Source organism: Hypanus sabinus, chromosome X1 (assembly GCF_030144855.1).
Source record: "Hypanus sabinus isolate sHypSab1 chromosome X1, sHypSab1.hap1, whole genome shotgun sequence".
In the NCBI taxonomy this organism is placed as follows: domain Eukaryota; kingdom Metazoa; phylum Chordata; class Chondrichthyes; order Myliobatiformes; family Dasyatidae; genus Hypanus; species Hypanus sabinus.
In genome coordinates this window covers 59944362-59971548 of record NC_082738.1, presented here as the reverse complement: position 1 = coordinate 59971548, position 27187 = coordinate 59944362, and the positions used below count along the sequence as shown (strand labels likewise).

The 27187-nt window shown below is 41.1% G+C and overlaps 1 protein-coding gene and 1 long non-coding RNA gene across 2 annotated transcripts in view; one reads left to right on the top strand and one right to left on the bottom strand.

The window, feature by feature from the left end:
• Nucleotides 1-2650: 2650 nt before the first annotated feature.
• LOC132384957 (uncharacterized) lies at nt 2651-20410 on the top strand. The gene is made up of 2 exons (XR_009509044.1): nt 2651-2736; nt 16515-20410. It is a non-coding gene; the product is annotated as an uncharacterized LOC132384957 (long non-coding RNA).
• Nucleotides 20076-27187, bottom strand: part of phb (prohibitin) — a 31317-nt gene continuing 24205 nt past the window's right edge. Inside the window, exons 5-6 of the mRNA XM_059956644.1 lie at nt 24187-24282; nt 20076-20788 (exon numbers count right to left, since the gene is read on the bottom strand). Coding sequence (XP_059812627.1) covers nt 20573-20788; nt 24187-24282 — 312 coding nt within the window. The 3' untranslated portion in view covers nt 20076-20572. The remainder of the gene's footprint in view (nt 20789-24186; nt 24283-27187) is intronic.

Here is a 27187-nt window from a genome sequence, read left to right as displayed (position 1 = left end):
CTGTGGATAAAGCAGTTGATTGAAGAGTTGCTCAGTATATCTATTAATTGTGTCTGGAGGGCCCTTTTAGGGTGGATTTGACTGAATGGGATAGCAAATTATCAGAGTAACGTTCATCAACATGGTGACTCACAAACACACAGAGAAGCTGGTTTAAACCAATCCAGTGCTCACACCTGGACCAAGGAATATCGTAACCTCAGCTCTGCATTCCCATCTACCCTAGTAACCTTTCGCCCCCTTGCTCATTAAGAATCTGTCTGCTTCTACCTTAAAGTTATTCATAGATGTCATTTTCACCATCCTTTGAAAGGCAGTGTTCTAAAGATTCCCAACTCAATGATTAACCTCCTTATACTGTCTGAAATACAGTTATCACATTTTCCTAATTTGTAAGATGACAAATTTTATTAAGTTTGAAATATAACCAAAATAAACCAGTTTAGTGACAGAGCAACATGTCCCTTAACCAATCTCAAATTCCACCAGATTACTCCGTGGCTATAAGAAAAAGAAGTAATGGAAGAATATACTCAATAGGAAGTTAAATTCCATCTTGATATTCAGCTGTTTTATTTTTCAAAAATTGAAAGTAACTTCTCAACTTCAGTAACAAATTGTTGAAAAGCGTTTTAAAATAAAAAGAGCTTGCAACTAGCAAGTAAAAAGTCTTTATTCAGTAAAATTAACAAAAATGGATTCATGCAAAATTCAATATAATGTAAGGTTCAGCAAATAAAAGTCAATTATTTTAATCAAAAGATCATTGCAAATTTCCAACTGGAAAATAGATATTTTCCATTTAGGAGCACAATTTATTTTTTGTAACTTATTATAACTTTTATGTCGTACTGTACTGTTGCAGCAAAACAACAGATTTCATGACATATATCAGTGATAACAAACCTGATTCTGTACTGATATTCTTGTCACCTGGAATACCAATGAGTAAATATTGGTGTAACTGCAGGTTACAGTATATTGCAATGCCTGTTTTTTTGCAGCCTTTACTAGACCTGTTTGAATCAATGTAAGCTGTCTATACAGTATTTTCGTGTGGATAGCACATCCCAGATATTTAATCTGAAACTAAGATCGCATGTTGCTGCCCTTATTACATATCCATTGCATAGTTGCAGGGGTTAGATGCACTGCTGTTGTTTACATGCAGTCAATGGAAATTTGTATCTATTAACTGACTTAAATATGCAAGATCATGTAAATCTGAATATGGCACGAATAGAATAAAAATAAAAATAATGTTGATGGTGGAAATCTGAAGTAAAAGCAGTAATGTTGGTTACATCCTGTGGCTGACTCTATGAGCAAGTTATGTTTTTGTTCTGTGACAAATACAACTATTGAAATAAATGGCTCCAGAGAACACATGGTGAAAAGTTATGGAAACTTCTGTTTGTTCTACATCTGAGACAGAGAATACACCACATCAATGAAGTCAGAACTCAAGAATAAGGCTTGTCTTAATTATTTTTCCTTTTGAAATCTTCCAGTTGTGAAATCTGGATGATAATTACAAAATGAAGCTTCAATAAGGCTGTTAACTATCACCTTCTCAAAGGAGTGAAAGGTGAGCAATGACTGTTGGCCTCATTCAGTAACTGAATCAAATTATATTTTGAACAGAAATCTATGAAGGAACAAAGGTGGTACTAACATTAAGCCTGCAAATTTTTAGAAGAAGAAAATACTGATCTAAGTATTTCTATGGCTTTGAGCAGCACGAGGATTGTGATAACTTTTCTTTCATCCAGTTCAAGGGAGCACAGAATGTGCCCTCTGTCTGTAACAATAAAGGCTGATTCAGATTTTGTAAACTACCACAAGACTGAGTTCACCAAAGCTGTTGAGAAACAGATGAAGGGGTTACAACACTGGTTCACAACAAAACAGTTCAAAAATAATGATCTTCATTATTGAAGTGATTTTCAGCTTTGTGAGATAAGTCCTTAAGAGGCATGAAATGTGCACATCTCTAACCTCTCTTGTGGCAAAGTGCTGCCCTCTTTCCCTTGATAAAAACACTTAAACTTCCTTTCAGCAGCTTTCAGAAATTGCTAATGCAGGAAGTGGCTGCAGAGAGTTGGAAAATTCTGCGTATTACTAAGCTTGAATTACGATAAGAGCTCTTTATTGGTTTCAGCACTTGCAAACCGCAGCATTTACGTGGAAGAGCAAAGTGATACCCAACTACAACCTATATTGTAGTTCTTAAATCAAACGCATTAATAGTATGATCCCGACTTCCACAAACCTGAGCTTCACAGATGAAATACAGCTCAGAAGTCTTTTTAGTACTGATTTGTAATATGGAAAACAGCATCTTTAATGGAAAGTTATGCAATATGGAACTTATTAATGTGTAATAATAACCCAGAAATAATTAATTGCACAAAACATGCCAAAGACAAGGGGGCAATGTTCACCCTCCACAAGTAACTACTTTAGCTGTTTTGTATATTTGATTGAACCAGGATGACTTAGTGAAAAGGTATAGTTTACTTAGTCACAAGAGTTTCATCCATATATGGATAGAGTGGGTGTGGAGAGGAAGTTTCCTATGGTGGGAGGGTCTAAGACCAGAGGGCACAGCCTCAGAATAGAGGGGCATTCTTTAGAACGGAGATGAGGAGGAATTTCTTCAGCCAGAGAGTGGTGAATCTGTGTAATTCTTTGCCATAGTCAGCCGTGGAAGCCAAGTCTTCGTGTATATTTAAGGTAGAGGTTGACAGATTCTTAATTGGTCAGGGCATGAAGGGATACGGGGAGAAGGCAGGAGAGTGGGGCTGAGAGGGAAATGAATCAGCCATGATGAAATGGTGGAGCAGACTTGATGGGCCAAATGGCCTAATTCTGCTCCTATATCTTATGGTCTTATGGTCTAAATAATTTTTCACTTTCTGACCACTCTGTCATTTCTGCAGGAGAATGAATAAGTTGTGGGTTGTTCTTTGTCTTTGTGTAGTGTTGACCTCAGATGTTGTGTTGAACATCCTTTAGGTACATTTTCAAATTGGTGTTGTATAGTCAGTATCAGTAGTATTTAGGGAAAAGAAGAGTTAAGACTTGGAACAGCTTCTTCCCTCTACTATCAGACTTCTGAACCCCATTCTCAAACCCTTCCCGGTGGTGCTGCCATCTTCTCGTATACTTACTGTTACCTCTCTCACTTATTTCATTATTATCACTTTAGCATTTCTTTTTGCACTATTCCGGTTTGCACTTGTCATTGTATTTATTATTATTATGTATACCATTTACTTTGTAATATATGTGTATATGACAACGGATTAGTCTTAATCTGAGAGGTGAGGGTAAAAATTGGCTCCAACATTATTTTATTATTTTAACAATTTAAAATAATTGAAGCTTGAGACTCCACTATTTTTTTAAGGTGTAGATACTATTGGAAATTTCATTTATAGAGACTTAGTCATGAAGAGAAACAGCTTAGAAGCAGGTTCATCAATCCATTGAACTCTCACTGACCATCAGTATTCATTTTTACATTAATCCTACCCTATTCTCTTTAGTTCTTCCCACCTACACATTACCTTACCCTTACGCCCCCAAGTTTTCCATCTCATCCACAATTGAGGCAATTCACAGTGGCCAATTTACCTACTGACCTGCACTCTTTTGTTATGTGAGAAGAAACCCATGCAATCACAGGGAAAATGTGCAAACTTCCAGAACATTTTAATAGTGCCCAAACGATCCAGCCTTTTAATGTATTAGCCCATATGCCCCAGTGATTCTTCAAGTTTAGCCACTGGAATTGTCACTAAACCAGGAGAGAGTTATAAGCCCACTCAGCACATTCACAGCCAAACTAAGGATCCATGGACTTGGGATAAGACTTTACCATAGAACCATAGAACCATAGAACACTACAGCATAGTACAGGCCCTTCAGCCCTCCATGTTGTGCCAACCCATATAATCCTTAAACTTTACCTCAAACCTTTATCCAAAACTGGGATATATAAATCTTGGAACCTTCAAAGAAGCTGCTCTGATATTGTGGCATCTGGGCACAGTTCCAACCCCAAGCAACAGCAACTACTATCCCATCTGGTTACCAGCGCTCACAGACTTCCTAAAGCTGTTTGACACCATTTCTCCATCGTCCACTTCCTTCCCCTCTCCTCACCCATGAGGTAGCCCATGTATGTTCAAGGATATATGGGCACACTATAGCTTGTCATTCTCTGCTGTAGCTCGGCATTATAGTGCAGAATTTGACACATAGGCCCTTACAGAGTTGTGGAGTGAGCTTACATTCAAAAATTCACCTGGCTGTCTTCTTCATCTTGACTTCTCACAAACTAGAGAAGATCTGCAGATGCTGGAAATCCAAGCAAAGTGCTGGAGGAACTCAATAGGCCAGGCAGCATCTATGGGAAAGAGTACAGTCGACGTTTCAGGCCAAGACTCTTCAGCAGGACTGGAGAAAAAAAGATGAGGAGTCAGAGTAAGAAGGTGGGGGAGGGGAGAAAGAAACACAAGGTGATAGGCGAAACATTGGTGGAGGGGATGAAGTAAGGAGCTAGGAAGTTGATTTGTGAAAGAGATACAGGGCTGGAGAAGGGGGTATCTAATAGGAGAGGATAGAAGGCCATGGAAGAAAGAAAAGGGGGAGGAGCACCAAAGTGAGGCGATGGGCAGATAAGGAGATAAGGTGAGAAAGGGAAAAGGAGATGGGGAATGTTGGGGGGGGGGGCATTACCGGAAGTTCGAGAAATTGATTTTCATGCCACCATGCCACCAAATAGTAGGCTACCCAGACGGAATATAAGGAGTTGCTCTTGCAACATGAGTGTGGCCTCATTGTGACAGCAGAGGAGGACATGGGTAGACATATCAGAATGGAAATGGGAAGAGGATTTAAAATGGGTGGCCATTGGGAGCTCCCGCTTTTCCTGGCAGACGGAACGTAGATGCTTGGTGAAGCAGTCTTCCAATTTAGCTGCGAGAGTCAGTGGGTTTGTACTATACATCAGTGGATAAGCTGTCTCCAGAGATAGAGGCAGTGAGATTGAGAAAGGGATGGGAGGTGTTGGAAATGGACCAGGTAAATTTGAGGGCAGGGTGGAATTTGGAGGCAAAGCTGATGAAGTTGATGATCTCCGCATGGTTTTTGAAGCAGCACCAATGCAGTCGTTGATGTAGTGGAGGAAAAGTTGGGGAGTGACAACACTGTAGGCTTGAAACATAGATCGTTCCACGTAGCCGACAGAAAGACCAGCATAGCTGGGACCCATGCGAGCAGTACAGAAATTTATGTTCTAAATGCTATTTTTGTTTTTAATACTTACAGAACTTGTGAAATATCATTTATGACCGCACACTGTTTCAGAGACAATCCAATGCATTCTGGTGTTAACATGATGTAAAAATGCATATTTACCAAGCGATTAAGAAGCATATCAATCAAGCTAACTGCCTCACCCATTTAGGTACTCTGTTTGTAAATACTGTGACTATTCCCACTATCAAACACCATGCTTACTCTGTCCTTTTCTAATTTTTATGGCGAACTGAGAAGGGAACCTGCAACCAAAAGGTTGGGGGCATGCCCATCTACTAATAAAGTTAGGTTGAAGACTTCTGATAGGAAAAAAGCCCCTTAGTGAAGGAAAGCAATATAAATACTGTTACAAATGTGGAGCAACTCTGAGGGGCCAAAGGGTGCAAAGTCATCCCCTCCTTTTTGAGAATCGCAAGATCGCTAGTATCTCGGGTACGAGACCCAGGAGATGAGAGAGATACACAGCATGCCAGGAAATGAGAGAGATACACGCAGAATACACAACAAGGTGGAATGTCTCCTGACATAAGCGGAACGGAACCACTGATTACTGCTATTGTCTCTTGGAGAAGGAATTGTGTATTGAGTACTGTACTATTCATTGAAACCCCTCAGGGGACAACCAGAGTGGTCTGGTTGAGGGATTGCATCATCCCAACCTGATTGACATCTGAGACCCCGTGAGTGAGGATAAAAGACTGGTCTGGGGAACACCCTTTAGACACACCAGGAGAAACGTATGAGACCGGTGGGGAGCTTGTGTGTGTGTCCATCCTTGCCTGGGTGGTGAGTCCTCCACAGAACAGTCTAGCTAAAGGACGGATACGGATCAAGATCGTACCAAGGAAAGTCGGCAAGTTACTCTTCTATTTCTCTCTCTCTCTCCAACAATTGCAACACAGCGACAAACAAACGACGGCAGCCTGTGTGAACTGAAATGAACTTTATACTTCCATCGGACAATTCATTATCCCCTAGACAATGATAGAGCTATTACTTATTGATTATTATTATACTTGCACTTTTAGGTTTAGTATTGACGACGTATATTATCTGTATATTTGCATTGATATTATTTTTGTGTATTTTTGCTAATAAATACTGTTAAAAATAGTATCACCAGACTCCAACGGACGCCTCTACCTTTGCTGGTAAGTAACCCAGTTACGGGGTTTGTAACAATACAAAGCCTCGTTTGAGGGGAACTTGGACCAGATAGGGATTTCTACTAAATGGAATGCAGTAAGTTTGATGCTGAATGTTTTCCTTTTGGAATCCTCTTTGTGCTTGGATGATTAGCAATGGAGTATTGCAGCAAGGGAGCAGCCTGACAAGGCCACCTGTTGTTCTTGTGCTCTTGTGCTCTTGGTGCAAACCCACTCACATATATTCACTTCATGGGCTTCACTGAAAGATCAACTTACATTGCTAAACTAACTGAAACACATAAAATAAATGTCTCCATCTATCCAGCAATTTAAAAATTACTGTTTATCTCTTCAGCATTCATAGATTTGCAATTTTGTCCTTTTCTTCTTAGTTTTGAGAAGCCTTGAATATGGTTGTTGTTTTATTATGCAAGGGAATATCTTAAGAAAAGTTACATTGTGAATTGCACATTACAAGCAATGAATACAATCTGGGATTTGTGTCATAATATAAAGCCTATTGTAACCACACAAAATTTCTATTATACAACCACTTTCAAGAAACTTTCATTACTTGATATTTCATGATACCAAAAATCTTGACTACAGCTAAGGAATTGAATTACAGCACATTGTGCTGTAATCTTCATATGGAGTTGTACAACCCTGATAATTATATGGATTTAAGTTAATTCTGCTCTGTCAATTTGCTATGAAGCACTTAGTATTAGCTTCACAATTAGCAATAACAGTCATAAATGAAAGAGAAACTATTTCACATGCATACTCAAATTGATGGCATCTTGCCAAATACATAATTTCTTTTAAGACCCAAACCACAGTTCAAGCTCAGTCTACTTCTACCTCATCAGAAAACACCTAGTTAAGGGCTTCATTTAACTAGTTTAGTTACAATCATTGCAACATTTAAAATGTAATCCCATGAACCCCAGAACACAGGCATTACCTTACACAATAGTTGTATACTTCCCAAGGCAAAGCTTGCTTGGAGAAACCCATTGGTGTCAGATATTCATTTTCATTGATGACATATTGTGTGTTACAGTTCTAATTACCAATTTGTTGCTGAAATTTGAACTGGCACGTGTTTGATAATCCCAGCTGGTAGTGTTACACTCTATGCCAAAACCCAGTTCTACCATGTATAAAGACTAATAAATCTGAAAGCTGCTATGGTTTTGATAAATTGCTCTGAATCAGTCAGAAAAGCCTCCTGCAGCAGTAATGTTGGATGGTTTACCCTAATCTGTGGAAGTGTATTTGCAGTTTGGTTGCCTGGGTGTATTTGAACATCCCCAAAACAAATGACAACCAATGTAGTGATTCTGTGTCTTATCAGGTTAAGTATGCCTGACAATATGCACACAGCCAGATCCAACAAATCAGTCTATTGCTACATACCACCATCAAATTATGTCGAATTAATAGTGCAAAGTGCAGAAGGAATTTACTACCCAAGAAGGTATGCACTACAAAAGTTTAAAGATATAATTGCCATTGCATTTCAAAAAGAGCTACTCATTGTTACAAATTATGAGCACTATTTCTTTTGTATAAACTTTACTCATTTTAAAGTTCTCCACGTTCACCTGCTTGTTAGGGTGTATCATCACCATTAACTTTTGAAATGGACTCTCATGTCTTTTGTCATTAAATACCATCTACATTTCATATCATCAGACCTATGATTTCCTTTTCATCTCTAGCACTAACAGAGAAGCACACCTATACCACCAGCCCAACTCAACATCATCTTCCTTGTCTGTTTATTGAGCCCAATTAGCTATTGATTAGGAATACTATCACCCTACCTTATCGAAGATGCTGCATAACTTTACAAACAATTCTAGAAAGGATTGAAGTCAAAAGTTGATCAATAAGATATCGTCTCTGACTCTGCCGCTCGACCTATATTGTAACTGAGGTGTTAAGCTGAGACTGTATGTTAATCACAGAATGAGGCTTGCAGCCTTAATCTCCAAGAGGCAAGTGCCATTGATAATTTATTGTGGCCTCTGCCCCAGATGGCTGAGGAAGCCAAGTCATTATATATCTTTAAAGCAGAGGTTGATAGGTTTGTGATGAGTAAGGGTGTCAAAAGTTATGTGGAGAAGGCAGGAGAATGGGGTTGAGGGATAATAAACCAGCCATGATGAAATGGCAGAGCAGACTTGATGGGCCAAATGGCCTAATTCTGCTCCTACAGTATATCCTATGCTCTTATAGTCCTGCAACATAGTTCATTAAGCCCATCAAGTTGATCATGGTTCCAAACCCTGTCCCCCACTTATTTTCACTGCAAACTTTTCTCTTGTAGGGTTTTGAAATTAGTGGAAATGTACATAAGTACATTTCACTTTAAGAGGCTGGTCTGACATGAGACATACTTACTTAAAGGGTTTTAGAAGGCTTTATATTCAGTTTTTTAGTGTTCAATGAATGAATTGCTACAGTTTTCCTCAACACAAATTGCCTCTGCTATTTTATTTGTGAAAAATTATATTGGTGACCTTGATGTTCTTGGACGATTCTGGAGCTATTGAGCACATTGGCCAACACAGTTGCTTTGAAACTGCTGGAGTTTTGGGAGCAAAATCCCATTGCTTGGTTTGTACAAGCAGAGGCCCACTTTACTCTGAAAGAAATCACTGTCAGCGACACCAAATACTTTTATGTGGTAGTGTTGCTCAGTAATTCTATAGCTGCAAGGGCAGTAAGCCTACTAGAACACCAGCCTGAACGCGATAAATACTTACCTTTTACAGACTTTTGGACGACAGGAGACTGAGTGCGCCAAACACTTGCTCTTGTTTCCTGACCTTGCCGATGGTAGGCCTTCGTTGCTAATGGACCATATGCTGTCTCTCCAGGGAAATCACCATCATTGTTTTATTTTTAAAGAACTCTTCATGCAGCTGATGCCTGAACAAGTTTGCACAGCCTTTGCCAATGTACCCATGAATGACTCCAGGGAGCTTGCTAAAATGGCTGATAGTCTACACTGAGCCAGGTAGCTGTGCATCATTCCTCCTCCTTTCTCTACTTCAATAAACCCGGTCAACAAGGCCCCCAACATAAGGATGCCTGCAGCTGAGAAACAGATGATACTGGGCCTGTGTTTTCACTAAACTCTTTTTGGTATGAATGTTTGGAAATGCTGACCGCCTTACAGCTTCAACAATGCCAGTGCATCAGGACATCAGAGGCCTATGAACACCTTGGGTTCCAGCTGCCAGGGTCATCTCCTGTTCATTACAGACACCCTTTCAGGGAGGTGCTCCCTGTGTGACACGGGTGCTCAAGTGAGTGTGCTGCCAGTATCACCTGTTGATGAGAAGACAAAAGAGTGACAAAACCTCGCTGGAGGCCGCCAACAGCAGCATGGTCCAGACCTACGGGTCACGACAGGTGATGCACTGCTTCAGTGGGTGACGTAACAAATGGGACATGGGAACTCTGTTCGATGAAGATTTCCTGTGTACCCAAGGACAATTAGTCAATCTTAAGAACTGCTGGCTTGTGGATGTCAAGGACTTTGGGTCATTACCCTTCTCCCCCAGTAAGCTCCCCACAATGACTCTGTCATGCGCATGCACCACTGCATGTAAGTTTACTCAACCACTGGGTGAATTCCCAAACCCCACCAAACCCACGTTCTCCACTACAGAGTCACAAAACATGGAATCAAGCACCACATTTCCACAACTGGCCTGCCAGTCCATATCTGGGCTTAGACTGGACTCAGAAATGCTGGCAACCGCAAAGGCTGAGTTTGCTAACATGGAAAGACTTGGCATTGTGCACCGGTCGAATAGCCCCTGGGCTTCACTCCTCCATATGATCCCCAAGTCCAATGGTGGCTGCTACCCACATGGTGATTACTAATGCCTTAACGAGGCCATCCCCCCCCCCCCCGGATCTTTACCCGGTCCATGCATCTAAGACTTTTCAGCAGATTTAGCCAGAAAATTAATATTTTCTAATGTCGACCAAGTTAGGGGCTAACATTAGGTGCCTGTGTGCTTGGAGGACATTCCCAGAACAGCTGTGATAACCCTGTTTGGCCTCTTTGAGTTTCTGCGCATGCTGTTTGGGCTGAAAAATGCAGCACAGACTTTCCAATGGTTGATGGACTCCGTAGGAAAAGACTTAGATTTTACTTTTATTTACCTAGATGACATACTTGTCGCCAGTGCATTCAAATCCAAACACGTATCTCATCTCTGCACACTTTTCGAGCATTTAAGCCAAAACAGGTTGAACATTAACCCTGCTAAATGACAGTTTGTGTTGTCAACCATTGTCTTTCTCAGCCATCACATCTCCGCAAAAGGTGGGAACCCCATCGCATCGAAAGTAGCTGCCATTATGGATTTCCCACCACCTCGCACTACAAAAAAGCTACAGGACCTTTTAGGTATGGTGAATTTCTATCACTGCTTCATTCCGCAAGCTGCTGAGCTTATGCTCCCCCTGTAAAGTGCGATTAAAGCCAATACCCCTAATCAAGTGCTTGACTGGTCAGTGGACATGACCAGGGCATTTGGTCATACCAAACGAGCTCTTTCCAACATGACCCTACCGGCACGCTCACTCCCCATCCTACCCATAGCCATTACTATTGACACTTCTGACTATTCTGTGGGTGCTGTGCATGAACAGTTGGTTGGAAGTGTGTGGCAGCCACTTGCCATCTTCAGCCAGCAGTTCTGTCCCCCCGAAAGGAAGTACAAAACATTTATCTGTGAGCTTTTCTGTCTCTAGCTGGCTGTACGTCATTTTCATTTTCTTCTGGAGGGTCGCCATTTCACAGCGTTCATTGACCACAAGCCCTTTGTAAACACAATGGCCAAAATATCAGACCCTTATCTGCACGACAGCATCGCCAATTGGCTTACATATCAGTGTTCACAACAGATATACAATGCATTAAGGGGGAAAAATAATGCTGTGACTGATTGCCTCTCACGACCAGCTACTAAGGCCATACACATTGGCGTTGACTATGCCAGCATGGCAGTCGACAAAGCTACTGACCCAGAGGTCCAGGCTTACTGAATAACAGTCTTGGGCCTGTGATTGGCTGACATTAAACTTGGGGAAGCTGGGATTTCTCTCTTGTGTGATGTCTCAACTGGTCACCCTTGCCCCACCGAGCCCGCAAACTGGAGGCAGACATGATTGTCTCCTGTGAGTCCTGCTGTGGCTCATAACAGCCTCAAAAGAGGACTTGCAGTCATCTGTGGCTGAGTTAGTATACGGGCAGCTTTTATGAATGTCAGGTGATTCAATTCCTGATGCTATGATCGCCTGGTCAGCCTCTCAACAGTATTCCACCCTCCTCAGTAAATTCAATTCCTTTTCACCTATCCCGACTCCCATCATGGCATACAGCACTCTTGGCTTCCTGTTGACCTACATTCTGCCTCGTTTGTTTTCATCCACCATGACGCACACTAACAGCCCCTTAGGCCCCTTTACAATGGCCCATTCTGTGTTTTTAAACAGGCAGAAAAGACTTTTATCATAGATAAGAGGGGTAAACGTGAATGTATTTTGATTGATCACCTTAAACTGGCTCAGCAATATTCAGAGGTTCCACTCCTACGCCCCTGCCATCAAGATATGATGAGGAGCGTGTCAACACACCTCTGGAAGAGCAAGAGGGACCTGCTCTTCCTCCACCCTTGGAACACAGGACACGAGCCAGGCTCACAATGCCGGTTTTAGTGAATTCTAGGGGGAAGGGGATGCCTGTGTAGTGTAATGTAATTGTTGTAAATGTACAGAATTCACAACTGGGGTTAAAGTTGGGGTTCGCTTTAAGAGACTGGTCTGACCTGATGATGTAATTAAATAAAGGGTTTTGCATTCAGTTTTTTGGTGTTCAAAATGAGTTGCTACGGTTTTGCTGAACATAAAATGCCTCCACCATTTTATTTGTGAAAACTTACACTTTCAGTTGCACTGTGGATGGACCGAAGCCAGGCTGTGAAAGGAGGAGGACTGGGCATGAGGTTAGCAACTTCATCTAATAAAAACCCAGTGTTACAGAAACATCAATAGAAGCTCTGAGGAAGGATCTTCACTAAAACATAGAAAACCTACAGCACAATACAGGCCCTTCGGCCCACAGTTGTCCCGAACATGTCCCTACCTTAGAAACTACTAGGCTTACCTATAGTCCTCTATTTTACTAAGCTCCATGTACCTATCTAAGAGCCTCTGAAAAGACCCTATTGTAATTGCTTCCACCACCGTTGCTAGCAGCCCATTCCACACACTCACCACTCTCTGAGTAAAAAAACTTACCCCTGACATCCCCTCTGTACCTACTCCCCAGCACCTTAAATCTGTGTCCTCTTGTGGCAACCATTTCAGCCCTGGGAAAAAACCTCTGACTATCCAAATGATCAATGCTTCTCATCATCTTATACACCTCTATCAGGTCACCTCTCATCCTCCGTCACTCAAAGGAGAAAAGGCCGAGTTCACTCAACCTATTCTCATAAGGCATTCTCCCTAATCCAGGCAACATCCTTGTAAATCTCCTCTCACCCTTTCTATGGCTTCCACATCCTTCCTGTAGTGAGGCGACCAGAACTGAGCACAGTACTCCACATGGGGTCTGACCAGGGTCCTATATAGCTGCAACATTACCTCTCGGCTCCTAAATTCAATTCCACGATTGATGAAGGCCAATACACCAGATGCCTTCTTAACCACAGAACCAAACTGTGCAGCAGCTTTGAGTGTCCTATGGACTCGGACCCCATGATCCCTCTGATCCTCCACACTGCCAAAAGTCTTACCATTAATACTATATTCTGGCATCATATTTGACCTACCAAAAGAACCCCTTCACACTTATCTGGGTTGAACTCCATCTGCCACTTCTCAGCCCAGTTTTGCATCCTATCAATGTCCCGTTGTAACCTCTGACAGCCCTCCACACTATCCACAACACCTCCAACCTTTGTGTCATTAGCAAACTTACTAACGCATCCCTCCACTTCCACATCCAGCTCATTTATAAAAACCATGAAGAGAAGGTGTCCCAGAACAGATCCCTGAGGCACACCACTGGTGACTGACCTCCATGCAGAATATGACCCATCTACAACCACTGTTTGCTTTCTGTGGGCAAGCCAATTCTGGATCCACAAAGCAATGTCCCCTTTGATCCCATGCCTCCTTACTTTCTCAATAAGCCTTGCATGGGGTACCTTATGAAATGCAGAAGTCATATTGAAGTTGCGTGGTGAAAGTGGACGCCACAGGGCTGATCAACCTTCTGTCAGCCCAGGACAGAGGACTCTGGGGAGCTGCTGTTGGCAGCCTATGCCCCAGTAGGGATGATGGCGTTAAGAAGAAGAACTTTTTCTCTTGCACATACCAATCAATTACTCCACCCCACCCTCCACTGACACACCTGTCAGCCACCAATTAACCTCACCAATCAGTGCATATTTAAGATGGAAGAAGAAATTGTATAGATATAGATGAGGAAGAATAGTAATAGAATCAGTTAAATGATCTTGTGCATTCAAGGGCAGTAGTCAGATTGCAACCAGTCACAAATCAAAATTGGGGCAGCATAGTAACATAGTACCAGTGACTTGGGTTCAATTCCCACTGCTGTATGTAAGGAGTTTGTATGTTCTTCCAGTAACCGTGTGGTTTCCTCCCACAGTGTAAAGACGTACTGGTTAGTAAGTTAGTTGATCATTGTAAATTGTCCCATGATTAGGCTAAGGCTTGAAGGACCTGAAATGCCTTTTCTGTGCTGTATCTCAATAAATAAAGAAATTAGAACATTTACATACCACATGATCATTCAACACTTATGAGAATCGGTTCAAGTGGAGAAATATTGTCTTCTGCATGAATATTAACAAGAGGGATCAGAATAAGTTGTTAGAACTTCAAAAATCACAGACTATACATCTCATGAAAGAAGTAATATCCAAGGTGGCTGGCTCTACCCAGTGGATTCCCTATAATTGTGATTCTTATTACATTCAAAAACTCATTGAATCTGGAAATATGCTGATTTCTCCGAATTAGCCAGGAACAGGGACCAATGCCACTGCATTCTGGATTAGTGATTACACAATCGGTTGGGGCTTGTTTCACATCTTTGCTTATTTCAAATAACTTTGAAATGGTTCTTTGAAATGGAATGGTTCTTCTAAAATATTAACAGCGGCCATTCATACATATATTCCCAAGCAAGGAACACACTACTTTGCATTTTCAAACCTCTGGTGCCGCTGTGTGGTGAAACAAAAGCACTGCGTAAATATTCAACAGGCTAACCCAGTAAAGAATTCCCAGAATTCTACAAAACTTTCACTACATACTCCATCTTATCAAAACAAACCATTGTTTGCATAAGTTATTTGAGTTCCTGATCTTTCTAAACAAGTTCAGCAACAAATTAAAGCTCGTTTTAGATTGTGATTATACTCGATGCTCTGATGTTCAAGCTGAGTTTCCAGCACATCCACTCCACCTTTGTTGGTTACCTCACAGAGAAAAATAAGAGGCCCCTATCACAGTTACTTGAAATTCTACATACTGTAGTGACAAGTTCACAACCTACCGAATGAACTTATGCAACTACTAGATCACAAGTTCACTTGCAAAACCTCACTTCCTGGGTTAACACAAAGAAAATGCCCACAAAAGCAAGGAATAAACACAGTTTCTGGAGATCTTGAGCAACACATAAAAATCCTGATGGAACTCAGTAAGTTAGGCAGCACTGTTGGTGGGGAATAAACAGTTGACATTTTTCAAGCTGAGACCCTTAATCAGGACTGGAAAGGAAGGGACCAGAAGGCAGAGTAAGAAGGTGGGGGGGGGGGGGGTGAGGGAGAAGAAGTACAAGATGGCAGGTGATTGGTGAGACAAATTGATGGGAAGGTGGACATGAAAGGAGGATGAAGCAAGTAGCTAGAAGGTGATAGGTAGAAGTAGTAAAGGGCTGAAGGAGGAATCTAATAGGAGAGGCTAGCGGACTGTGGAAGAAGGGGAAGGAGGAAAGGAACTAGTGTGAGGTGATAAGAAGGTGAGGAGAGGGCAACCAGAATGGGGAATGGACAAAGAGAGTGGGGGGGGGGGAAGAAATTACTGGAAGTTAGAGAAATCAATGCTTATGCCATCAGGTTAGAGGCTATGAGGTGTTGCTCCTCCAGTCTGCGTTTGGCCTCATCATGGCAGTAGTGGACAGATATGTCAGAAGTGGAATGGGACGTCAAATTGAAATGGGTAGAGATCCTGCCTTTTGTAGCAGACAGAGTGAATGTTTTCGACAAAGTTTCCTCATGTAGAGGAATAATTTGCTTGTGCAGAGCAAAGTGATTCTTGGAACATTATTCATTTTCCCTCTACTAATCATTTCAGACTAGATCATTTCTGCCTTATATTCCAACACACCTCTCACCTGATCCCAAAGAAACCAGGTATCCTCACATGCAAGTCATTGAAAGCTAGCATACAGATGCAGCCGGAAACTTGGGAGGCAAATGACACGTTAGTCTTTATTGCAAGAGTACAAAAAACAAATTTCTACCACTATGTAGGGTCTTAGTGAAACTATAGATTAAGTATTATGTACAACTTTGATCTCTGTACATAAAAAAGATTTTTGCAGATATTTGCTCACCAATATCTGCAACAAAATCTGGCAGACCGGGGAATGGTCAATGCCCATGGACAAAATCACTCATCATCACTCTCCCCAAGAAAGGCAACTTACAGCAGTGCCAGAATTAAAGAAATATAGGTCTTATCAGCCTTGCAAGCGAAGTGATGACTGAAACCACAGGCAGAAGAAATAATCGCCAAAGAGCAGGCTGGAATCAGAAGTGGAAGAAGTACAACAGAACATTTATTCAGCCTTTGAGTACTGTGTGAGAAATACAACCAAAATCAACAGGACATTTTCTATGTGTTCATAGAGTTCAAGGTGGTACTATTTCTACCTTTAATATCTTTATTTTTCCTTTTCAGGTTTCTTTTGAAGACCGTGACCTGGAGTTACACGCAGGCTTCAGTTCTTTGTGAAAATGGGACCCGTTCTCGGGGTTTCAGGACCAGCCATTGTTGTTCGGCATGCCAAGGGTTTGGCCTGAGAGCCTGGCTCGAATTCAGAAGCCTAAGATCTCGGGGCTCAGGAGAGGGGTGGGTCAAGGGTTGGGGTCACAGCAGGAGACTCGTGTCATCGGGGAGGCCAGAAAATCTTTCATTGTGGGCACGAAGACCCAAGATCTTTGCGATCTTCGGACATAGAGCTCGAAAAAAGTGACAAAACGGACTTTTAACATCGTAAACCAGCGGGTTGTTGTTATACCTCCTGCTCACTGTGAAAAATGGAGGACACCTCACTCTCCCCTGCCTGGGAGAGAGAGAACCTGTGGGTTGTCAAATTTTGGATGAACTCCAAAGCTTTTGGGGTAACTTTGGTCTGTGTCTTTGCTATTGCTTAGCACACGCTTGGGCTCGCTGATGGAATAGATGCGTGTTTTCTTTTGCTGGTGGGGGGAGGGGGGAGCTGGGGGGGGGGCTTTGGTGTTCTCATGTTTAACTGTCACTCATTCTTTAGGGCACTTCTCTGTTTTTGTGGATGTTTGCGAAGAAAAAGCATTTCAGGCTGTATATTGTACACATTTCTCTGACATTAAACTTGACCTTTGAATGTTTGATAGGGTGTGGCATGATACACACTGGGCCACAATGAAGAGATACAACATGGGCCAGAAGCTGGTCCAAACCATCAAGTAGCTCTACACCAAAGCTAGTACTTGTTCAAAGCACAGTTGGAGAGTGGTTCCACACATCAGATGGAGTCCAACAAGGCTGCCTCCTTTCACCCATGCTCTTCAATATTTTCCTGGAGCAAATGAGAAACAGTGAGGAGCCAATTACGACAAAAATCAGTCGGTGAACAAGAACTAAAGACTGTCAAATGGTTCAAGTATCTTGGTGCTATTATCAACCAAGGATTAAAGCCTCAAGTCCTTGGAAAGACAGCTCAAATAACAGCAACCCTGGCTAAACTAAATACAATCTGTAGAGACAATAACATCGCTCTCAGATCCAAGTTGAAACTCCTGCATGCACTTGTGCTCTCCATCTTCTTGTATGCACACAAATTATGGACAGCAGAACTGCAAAAGAAGTGAAACACCCTGGATTCCTTGGCTGTGTAAGTCTAGGGAAGACACACACAAGACCCGCCAAATTGTAGGATTGAGATGGCTCGTCCCACCCCAAACCCCCATTTGTGTGGATGCTGTGTAATTTGCTACCCTGTTACAAAATAGTCCCATGAAATAACAGACAGTACACTGCATATGATTAAAGGATTTATATTTATGAATCTTAACTAAAGGGTTAGTAAAGAATAACAAAAAGGGCCCATTCTAATTAAACAGTGAAATGTGCACAAGTCGGAGATCATCTTGAACTTCTCTGTCACTCACAAGCTGAGCTCTTCGGGCAGCGTGAAATCACACACCACCTTCTGACCATCGCTCGTAATCCACCTTGAACAAACGGGTCCCCCACTGGAGAAGACGCCAGTTCTCCCTGGCATCTTCTCTCTTCATCTCCCACTAAACAAAAACCTCAAGCCCAACCTTAGTGTTTCTTACCAGAGAAACCTCCCCTTAATCCGACCATCCTAACTGGATGGTACACATTCCTCCTCTCTTATCTTTAACAATAACCCAAACAAGCTGAAAACAGAACAAACTGCTTTTACAGAACCACTAAATGAAATACTTACAGCCTAACAGTAAAAATATGAACCAGGGCATTACAGAAGATCCTGGTAGTAGAAATGGGATGTTTCAGAAGGCTCCTCAGTGTCTCTTATACAGACCATGTCCCAAGCATTTAAGTATGAAGAACCATCATCCAGCACGAGACACTACTAAGATCTACTGTCCACAGTAAAAAGGAAACTGAAGTGGTATGGCCACATTAACAAAATCAAGTGGTCTCTCAATGACCATTCTTTAGGGAACAGTGCAGGGGAAAGGACAAAAGGGGCAGACAGAGGAAGAAATGGACAGATATCATTGCAGAGTAGACTGGAGAGTGCTTTGCCATAACCCAGGCACCCACAACCATGAAAGATGGAGGCATCTGTTACAGTGCTCATCTGTTCAGTGCCCTTATGACAGGCGGGTTGCAGGATCCATAACATAAAAAAGATCTATTTGCTTTAAGAGTACAATGAAGATTCACCAAGGTGGTTCCTAGGACTGCTGCTCTGCAATTGGGAGAAACTGAGGCAACCACGCCATTTTCAAGGATAAGAAGTGACCTTTAAAATGTACCTCAATGGGTAGATGTTTTTTGAACAAATTGCTGAGAACTCAAAGATACAATATCAAAATAAGAGGTCATTTAATACTGAAAGGAAGGAGAACACCTTTACTTGGAGGGTGGTGAATCTTTGGAATTCCATATTCCAGGGGGCTGTGTGGGCTCAGTCAAGAATTGCATTCAATGCTAAGATACATAGATCTCTGAAAATTCAGACTGATTAAGGGATATAGGGATAAGTTATATAAAGATTAAAGATTGGCAATGATCTTGTTGAATAGCAAAGCAGCCTAGTCCTAACGAAGGGCCTTGCCCATAACGTCGACAGCGCTTCTCCCTACAGATGCTGCCTGGCCTGCTGTGTTCCACCAGCATTTTGTGTGTTGTTGTTGCTGCTAGTCCTCTTATGATTTCTTGCACAATCCCAAGGACAGGAGTGGGACCAAATTGGCTATCACCTAAAGATTCTTGTGTGCCAGTACAATTTTAGTACAGATTATCATTGATGAATTAGCAATAATAATTATGACAGGACAAGTCATTGCTTATTTACATGTATTAATATAACAGTTTGAAATAAATTATTTTTAGAAAACCTGTTAAAAATGATTAATCTTTTAAAAAGATTTTTAAAATAATTATTTCTAAATAGTATTGTTATTGTAAGTTTGCTGCTGTGTACACCCGTTCTGCGAGCATTTCAAAATGTATCATCCAACATCACACTCCTGCATGAGAGATTTACTGTGAAAACATCTTATTGCTCTTGAATTGTAAAATAAATAATTTTCTGCTTAGTTTGGCAGCGAAGACAACCATTATATATCTTTTTATTATGGATTGGGCTTACAGAATTGAAGGGCAGAACTGCATATTATGTGCTAACAGAATCCTTGCGAGTTCCATCTTGGGTATATATGCCATAGGTTTGCCACCCATGCACTAGGAAAAACCAAGTGGCAGGTTTTACATGTCCAGAACTGTTGTTCTAAATCAGCTACTAGTGTGCAGAATCTTTGAGACAATGGCTCGGCTCCTTCACATCTAGGAACAATTAAAATGCTCATCTTAACCGTCTTCTTCACCATCTCCACAAAGGAACTCAGCGGTAAAGAAATCAGGATTAAATCCATCTCATTGTGGTACTGCACATTTACATCTACTCAGTTCCATTGCTGCACATTCAATTTACAAAGCAGTAGACCACAACAATTAAAATTAAATGATGAGTACAAAATATTAATGACTTCAGTACATTTATTGAATTAAAAAGTTACTTGTGCATCCATTATTACTGTCATTAAATATAATTTTCTACACCAAGTATTCAAAGTGGAACGAATACAGAATTTTCTATAGTTTGCATTGAAGGAATAATCAATACAATGCTTTCATTGATTTTAATCCACATTTCAATTTTACACCATGCTTTAATTACAAATTGCATATCATCTTGCTGGAACATTACTTTTGCAAGCTAATAACATAATTTTGGATCTGGTTATTTGTATTTAAATTTTGGCAATTCCTGCAGCAGAGAAAGAATAAGTCAAACCACAGCACTATGAAAGAATGCTTAAAAAAATTAAACATTGAATATTGATAGCTTTTCCTTTTGTAATTCTTTCTAATGGTCAACTAATGAAACTTTTGGTATCAAAGATGGTATTGAGGGATAGGACATACATAAGATTTAGCTATTTTGGACACACAATGTACTGTGACAAAGTTCTTTGTTAATGTGGGGGCAGCTGGAGTAATGTTGATTGACCGGATGGTAAATAGGTTACATTGCGGGACCTTGAGAGTTGGAAAGCGATATCTTCAGCAGCTTCCAGTTTTCTCAGTTCAATCAAACCATCCCCAACTTGTGCCAGGGAATTAGCGATGAGTTCTGCAGCTTTGGAGTCCCCTTCTGCAGCAATAACAGCTGCTTTCTTCTGTTGTTCAGCCTATCCAACAAAACAATGTGTTACAGAATGAAAACTGCTTCTCTATCTAATCTGCACACCGTTCTCCCACAATGGTTTACATCAGCATGTTCTATTCCCATCTCTCCAACAAATTTATTCAACTTCCCCAACAAACATCTGTTATTCATTTTAATTACACCATTTGGCAGCTAATTCCATATTCAAATCGCTGCGGCTACAGAAATTTAACCCGAATTCAAGTTAAAGATGCTTCAAAACGTGCAGCATCTCAAAAAAAAAGCTCCCATGATTTCATTAACATTTGTTGTAATTTTTGTTCATTATGAAAAACTAGCACTACCTTTCTGCAAGAGTTATTTAACTGGGCAATTAACTGCAACAGTGATTCTCAACATTTCTTTGTTTGTGGCCCCCTTGTGACTTTGATTTACCTCTGTGGTCCCCACCTTCTATAGTCTCCATAAGTTACTTAAGTTTTTTTTGATCAACTGTACTAATTATTCTTATTCAGTCAATATTTATATTTAAAAAGTTTAGATATTATATTATATATGTTACAAATGTCAAAATGGTTGTTGTGATGTGTCTAGTGTAGTATTGTAGTGTGGTAGTACGTATTGCTCTCACTTTCAGCTTCCACCACTGGCTAGCAGTCTCATGATTTGCAAGTCTCTCCCTGCCAGTACGGCCAGCTGGTGGCGCAGTGGCATCAGCGCTGGACTTTGGGGCGGAAGGTCCCGAGTTTGAATCCAGCCGGCTCCTGTGCACAATTTCCATTCATGCTGGGTTGAGCGTCGAGCTAGCAACTCAACCTCGTAAAAAAAGAAATTGCCTGCTACAGAAATGTCAACAGCAAAAGTTGATAGCCTACGCTCTCTTGAGAGTCGAAAGGCAATTTCTTCCGTCTTTCTCCTTGCCAGTACACATGTACTTGCTGGTGACACATGGAAACTGAACTTCCAGACTTAGGCTGAGCTACAGAGGACAGGGAGGAGGTCTAGCAGCTGCACACATAGCTCACAGGCCCACCGGTGTGTGGACATGCCCTGGTGCTCGTGAACCAGATCCCCAGCTATGGGTAAATAGCCCCAGAGCCTTGTGGGCAGCCTCGGGAGGGACGAAGGCTATGGGAATAAACCCAGATAGCAAATCTGGAGTAGAGCTCCTATGGAGGCTGGACATCAATGAACATCCTTCTGTCAGCTCCTGCAGCCAAACGTATTGCTACGTAAGCTTTCCTTTGGACTACACTGGTGAGGCCAAGAGGGGGTTCTTGATGACTGGGCATCTGCTGTGTTTGAATTTCACTTGAGCTGTTATATCACTCTTCAGCTCAATAAGACATTCTTGCAATGTCTTTCACATTCACCCCAAATGGATCCACCACCCAATCTGGAATATGCAGCTCAAGCAGGTTTCTGGACCGAAATTCCATTATCAGTGTGCAGTTGTTTGAAATGATCAAGATACACAATTAGATCATCTTACAGTTCTATTTTAAGAGCGGGCAGTGGAGCGACTGGGCTTGTATACACTGGAATTTAGAAGGATGAGAGGAGATCTGATTGAAACATATAAGATTATTAAGGGATTGGACACATTGGAGGCAGGAAGCATATTCCCGCTGATGGGTGAGTCCAGAACTAGAGGCCACAGTTTAAGAATAAGGGGTAAGCCATTTAGAACAGAGATGCGGAAAATCTTTTTCACCCAGAGAGTGGTGGATATGTGGAATGCTCTGCCCCAGAAGGCAGTGGAGGCCAAGTCTCTGGATGCATTCAAGAGAGAGTTAGACAGAGCTCTTATAGATAGCGGGGTCAAGGGATATGGGGAGAGGGCAGGAATGGGGTACTGACTGTGTATGATCAGCCACGATTACAGTGAATGGCCATGCTGGCTAGAAGGGCCGAATGGCCTACTCCTGCACCTACTGTCTATTGTCTATTGAATGAAATTATTTAAACTCGCAATGTCCAGTATTGCTGCTAAAAAGCTTGAGGTTTCCAAGGAAAGCAGAAATTGCCTCCTTGCATATTATGAGATTTCAGTTTTTTCTTTAATAAATTTGGTTTTTCAAATATATCTGACAGATAAATCGTCAGACGAAGCAGTGAAGCGCCCCAGTCCTTATCAAACTGCTCAAAAACAGCGATAAAAGAGTAACCAGTATCAGAAATGCATGCAGCATGAACCTCAAAATCCCAAAACAATTCCACAGCCACGCCAATCAATCCATGCAGAGCCCAAGGCTTCAACTTTCCTCCGACAGCAGCCAGTGAGCGGGAAAGTAAGACCAGTCAAACACAGGCAGATGGCATCAAACACCCGCACATCCTCCGCTCTCATTCTCACCAACTTCAAACTTGCTTGACCCCTCAATTGGAGAGAAGCAATAGAGTTGAAAATGGTCTCCAAGCTTCTAGACTACATACTCCAGTCCAAACCTCACTGAATTCCCTTGGAGACAGCAAAACACCAGATTGCTCAATTGGCCCAATTACACACCATCAAAATGTAACTCACAGGTTCCAACTGCATGCAGCTTAATAGTAGAATCATATTTGAAAGGAGATACAAAAGAATTTTTGTGGAATATCTGCAGGACACTGCTGTTGGTTGTGTTGTTCGCTGATGCGATCTTGCGACTTAGAAACGCTGCAATACTATCAAGTGAACTGAACTTCCTTTCAAAATATGCCAAGCATCAGGGATTTCATGGAAGCTGGAATGGTAGCTAGCGCTACACTGGTAGGTTTCACACTTTCTTGCCTCTCTGCAGTTTAGCCATTTCTGGCAAATGACCCCACTGCCTCTATGCCACACTCTGCAAGTATTATAATACACGCAGGTCAGTGGGACAGAATCAGCATCTTGCTGCATACTCACTGATTGGCCTTGTCCTGCCCAAACTGGTTTGTGATTGGGGGTGGACGTGGAGCAGGGCTCAGCAAGCTGTCCCACAGGGTGTGAATGGTGATTGGCGAATGGTCAAGTCAGAGTAGAGATAAAGATTGACATGCTGCACCCCCTCCTACCACCTACACACAGGCTAATCCACTTTGCTGCCTCATTTACAACATCTAACATATTTTCCCACTGAATTCATTCAGGGTTCCAATTTTAAAAAATGAATATATGTAATTTATTTATATATTTTAATATTTCATTAAAACGGTCAAAAACCCCTATGACTCCCAGTTTTTTGTTTTTTACTTTCAGCATGGTTCCTTGGCCCATGTTGAGAACTAATGTGTTACAGCAAGCTGCTAGAATTTGTCAGGTTAGAGGGAATGATTGTCCAGGTTGACCAACTTCAAATGAGCTTAAATCTTAATAGATTTACTTTTCATTCATAAACTATTTGTTTTCTTGTTTGGATTGCAAATAGGTAACTGGTGTAGCAACCCAGTACTCACTTTTTCTACAATAAATCTGGCTCGCTCAGCTTCCTGTTGTGCAACCTGCTTCAGCTCCACCGCCTCTGTAAACTCTTTGCCAAAGGTCAAATGAGTCTGTAGGGAAAAAAAAGGTGAGTATATCAAGATCAGAAATACAAAATGAAAATCAAACACTGCTAACAAACACATGCACTGCTCGCAAACCAATTATACCAAGTCTGGGAATTTTCAGAATGTATAATTGCTGGAATTCACGGTTGATCAACAATGAGGGAAGTAGGATTTGCTTTATGCATTTTCATCCTGCATTTTTAACTGAGAAATTCTTGCAGAGATTGAGCTCATGGTCACAATGGTAAGTAGTAGCTGGTCGTGATAGATTTACTGGGGTATAAGATTTTTGGAACTGGAATCTCAAACTCAACATTCTCAAATTTGGGTTTTTAAACTCTCACCATTTTTCCCTATTTTGGTATAATCTCACAACATAGAATCGTTAACTGTTTTCTTGTACCGATCAGACTTTTTCACCAGAGAATGAGACTGCATAACCAAGGTATAATTATGTACTACCATACACACCCCAATATTAGGTTAGCTAAATACTTCAAAATAACATTGTTTTCTCCCCCTCTGCAAGCTTTCTTATATACAGTGACATGCAAAAGTTTGGGCACCCCGGTCACAATTTGCTACTGTGAATAGTTAAGTGAGTAGAAGATGAATTGATCTCCAAAAGTCATAAAGTTAAAGATGAAACATTCTTTTCAACATTTTAGGCAAGATTAGTGTATTATTTTTGTTTTCTACAATTTTAGAGTAAAAAAAAGGAAAGGAGCACCATGCAAAAGTTTGGGCACCCCAAGAGATTTGAGCTCTCAGATGACTTTTACCAAGGTCTCAGACCTTAATTAGCTTGTTCACAGTCATCGTTAGGAAAGGCCAGGTGATGCAAATTTCAAAGCTTTATAAATACCCTGACTCCTCAAACCTTGTCTGAACAATCAGCAGCCATGGGCTCCTCTAAGCAGCAGCCTAGCACTCTGAAAATTAAAATAAATGATGCCCACAAAGCAGAAGGCTATAAGAAGATAGCAAAGCGTTTTCAGGTAGCCGTTTCCTCAGTTCGTACTATAATTAAGAAATGGCAGTTAACAGAAACGGTGGAGGTCAAATTGAGGTCTGGAAGACCAAGAAAACTTTCCGAGACAACTGCTCATAGGATTGCAGGAAAGGCAAATCAAAACCCCTATTTGACTGCACAAGACCTTCAGGAAGATTTAGCAGACACTGGAATGGTGGTGCACTGTTCTACTGTGCAGTGACACCTACTCAAATATGACCTTTATGAAAGAGTCATCAGAAGAAAACCTTTCCTGTGTCCTCACCACAAAATTCAGCATCAGGAGTTTGCAAAGGAACATCGTAACAAGCCTGATGTGTTTGGGAAACAAGTCTTGTGGACTGATGAAGTTAAAATAGAACTTTTTAGCCACAATGAGCAAAGGTATGTTTGGAGAAAAAAGGGTGCAGAATTTCATGAAAAGAACACCTCTCCAACTGTTAAGCATGGGAGTGTATCGATCATGCTTTGGGCTTGTGTTGCAGCCAGTGGCATAGGGAACATTTCACTGGTAGAGGGAAGAATGAATTCAATTAAATACCAGCAAATTCCAGGGGCAAACATCACACCGTCTGTTAAAAACTGAAGATGAGGGCAGAGTTTCAAGATGGCGACGTAGACATTTGCCTTTTAGGCGCTCTTCATTTTTTAAACTATAATCACCCTTTAATCAAATCCTTTCGTACTTAATTACATGGGTTGATATTTACGATTTACTTCTCTTCTAAAATAATACTTGATTTAATCTTTTCAAACTTAAAATGTCTGTATCTAAGAAATCGTCTAAAGACCCTCCATCTCTTGAGGCAATTTCCAGTCTTCTGGATACTAAACTCGCAAGTCTGGAGAATAAGCTTACTGCGAAAATGTCTGAGCTTGAAGAAGTCATTAGATCGTTTGATACAAAGCTTCAATCGCAGGCAGCAGATATTGAACGGCATGAAGAAAAGTTTGCGGCTCTTGACAAGATAATTTGTGAAAAAATACGTACTATTGAAACTTTGGAGAAGAAGGTACGGTCGACCACTAAAATAGTGGAGCAGAATAAGTTTAAAATCACCGATCTTGAAAACCGATCTCGCAGACAAAACTTGTGAATTATCGGATTTCCCAAAAATGTTGAGTCTGGTGACTTAACTGAATATTTCTCTAACTTATTGTGGGAAATTTTTGGCGAGGACGCTTTGCGGGCTAAACCTACTATTGAGTTTCGAGATTTTCGATCTCGAGAGACAAGCCACGAGCTGTGATTGTTCGCCTCCATTATCCTCGGGAGAAAGAGCTTTTAATCCGATTAGCTCGTCAGAAAGGTATGATTTCTCACAGAAACAACAAGTTTCGTATTGTTGAAGATTTTTCATTTGATGTGATGAAGGCGAGAATCGCTTTTAAACCAGTGATGGCAGAGATTCATTCGATTGGACTTAAACAAGCTTTAAGATATCCAGTGAATCCCAGAATTACGTTGAGTGACGACACTCAGCGCTTCTTTAATATGCCGGAAGAAGCGAAGAAATTCGTCGAAGAATATCGGTCTTCTAGTACAAGCTACATGTGTTATGTTGAAGAAATTTTGGAGAGAAGATGCCATTTCGTTTTGGGCTTTAACTTATGAAGCTGCGGTATAGCTTTTTACTGTGGTCTGTAGACCTGTTTTTTTTATTATTATTATTATTATCATGGTTTATAGATGCTCTTCTAATTTTACTATAATGTCTTTTTTCTTAATTTTTTTCCCTCTGAACTGGATATACATGTTAATACTTTGTAATAATGATTTATTTTTTAAGATGTCGTTTCTTCTTCCCATAAGACTTTGCTTTCCGTAAGCATTTATTTGATTGTACTTGAAAATGGGACAAATGTTTTGGATTTTTTGGACCTTTTTTTTACATA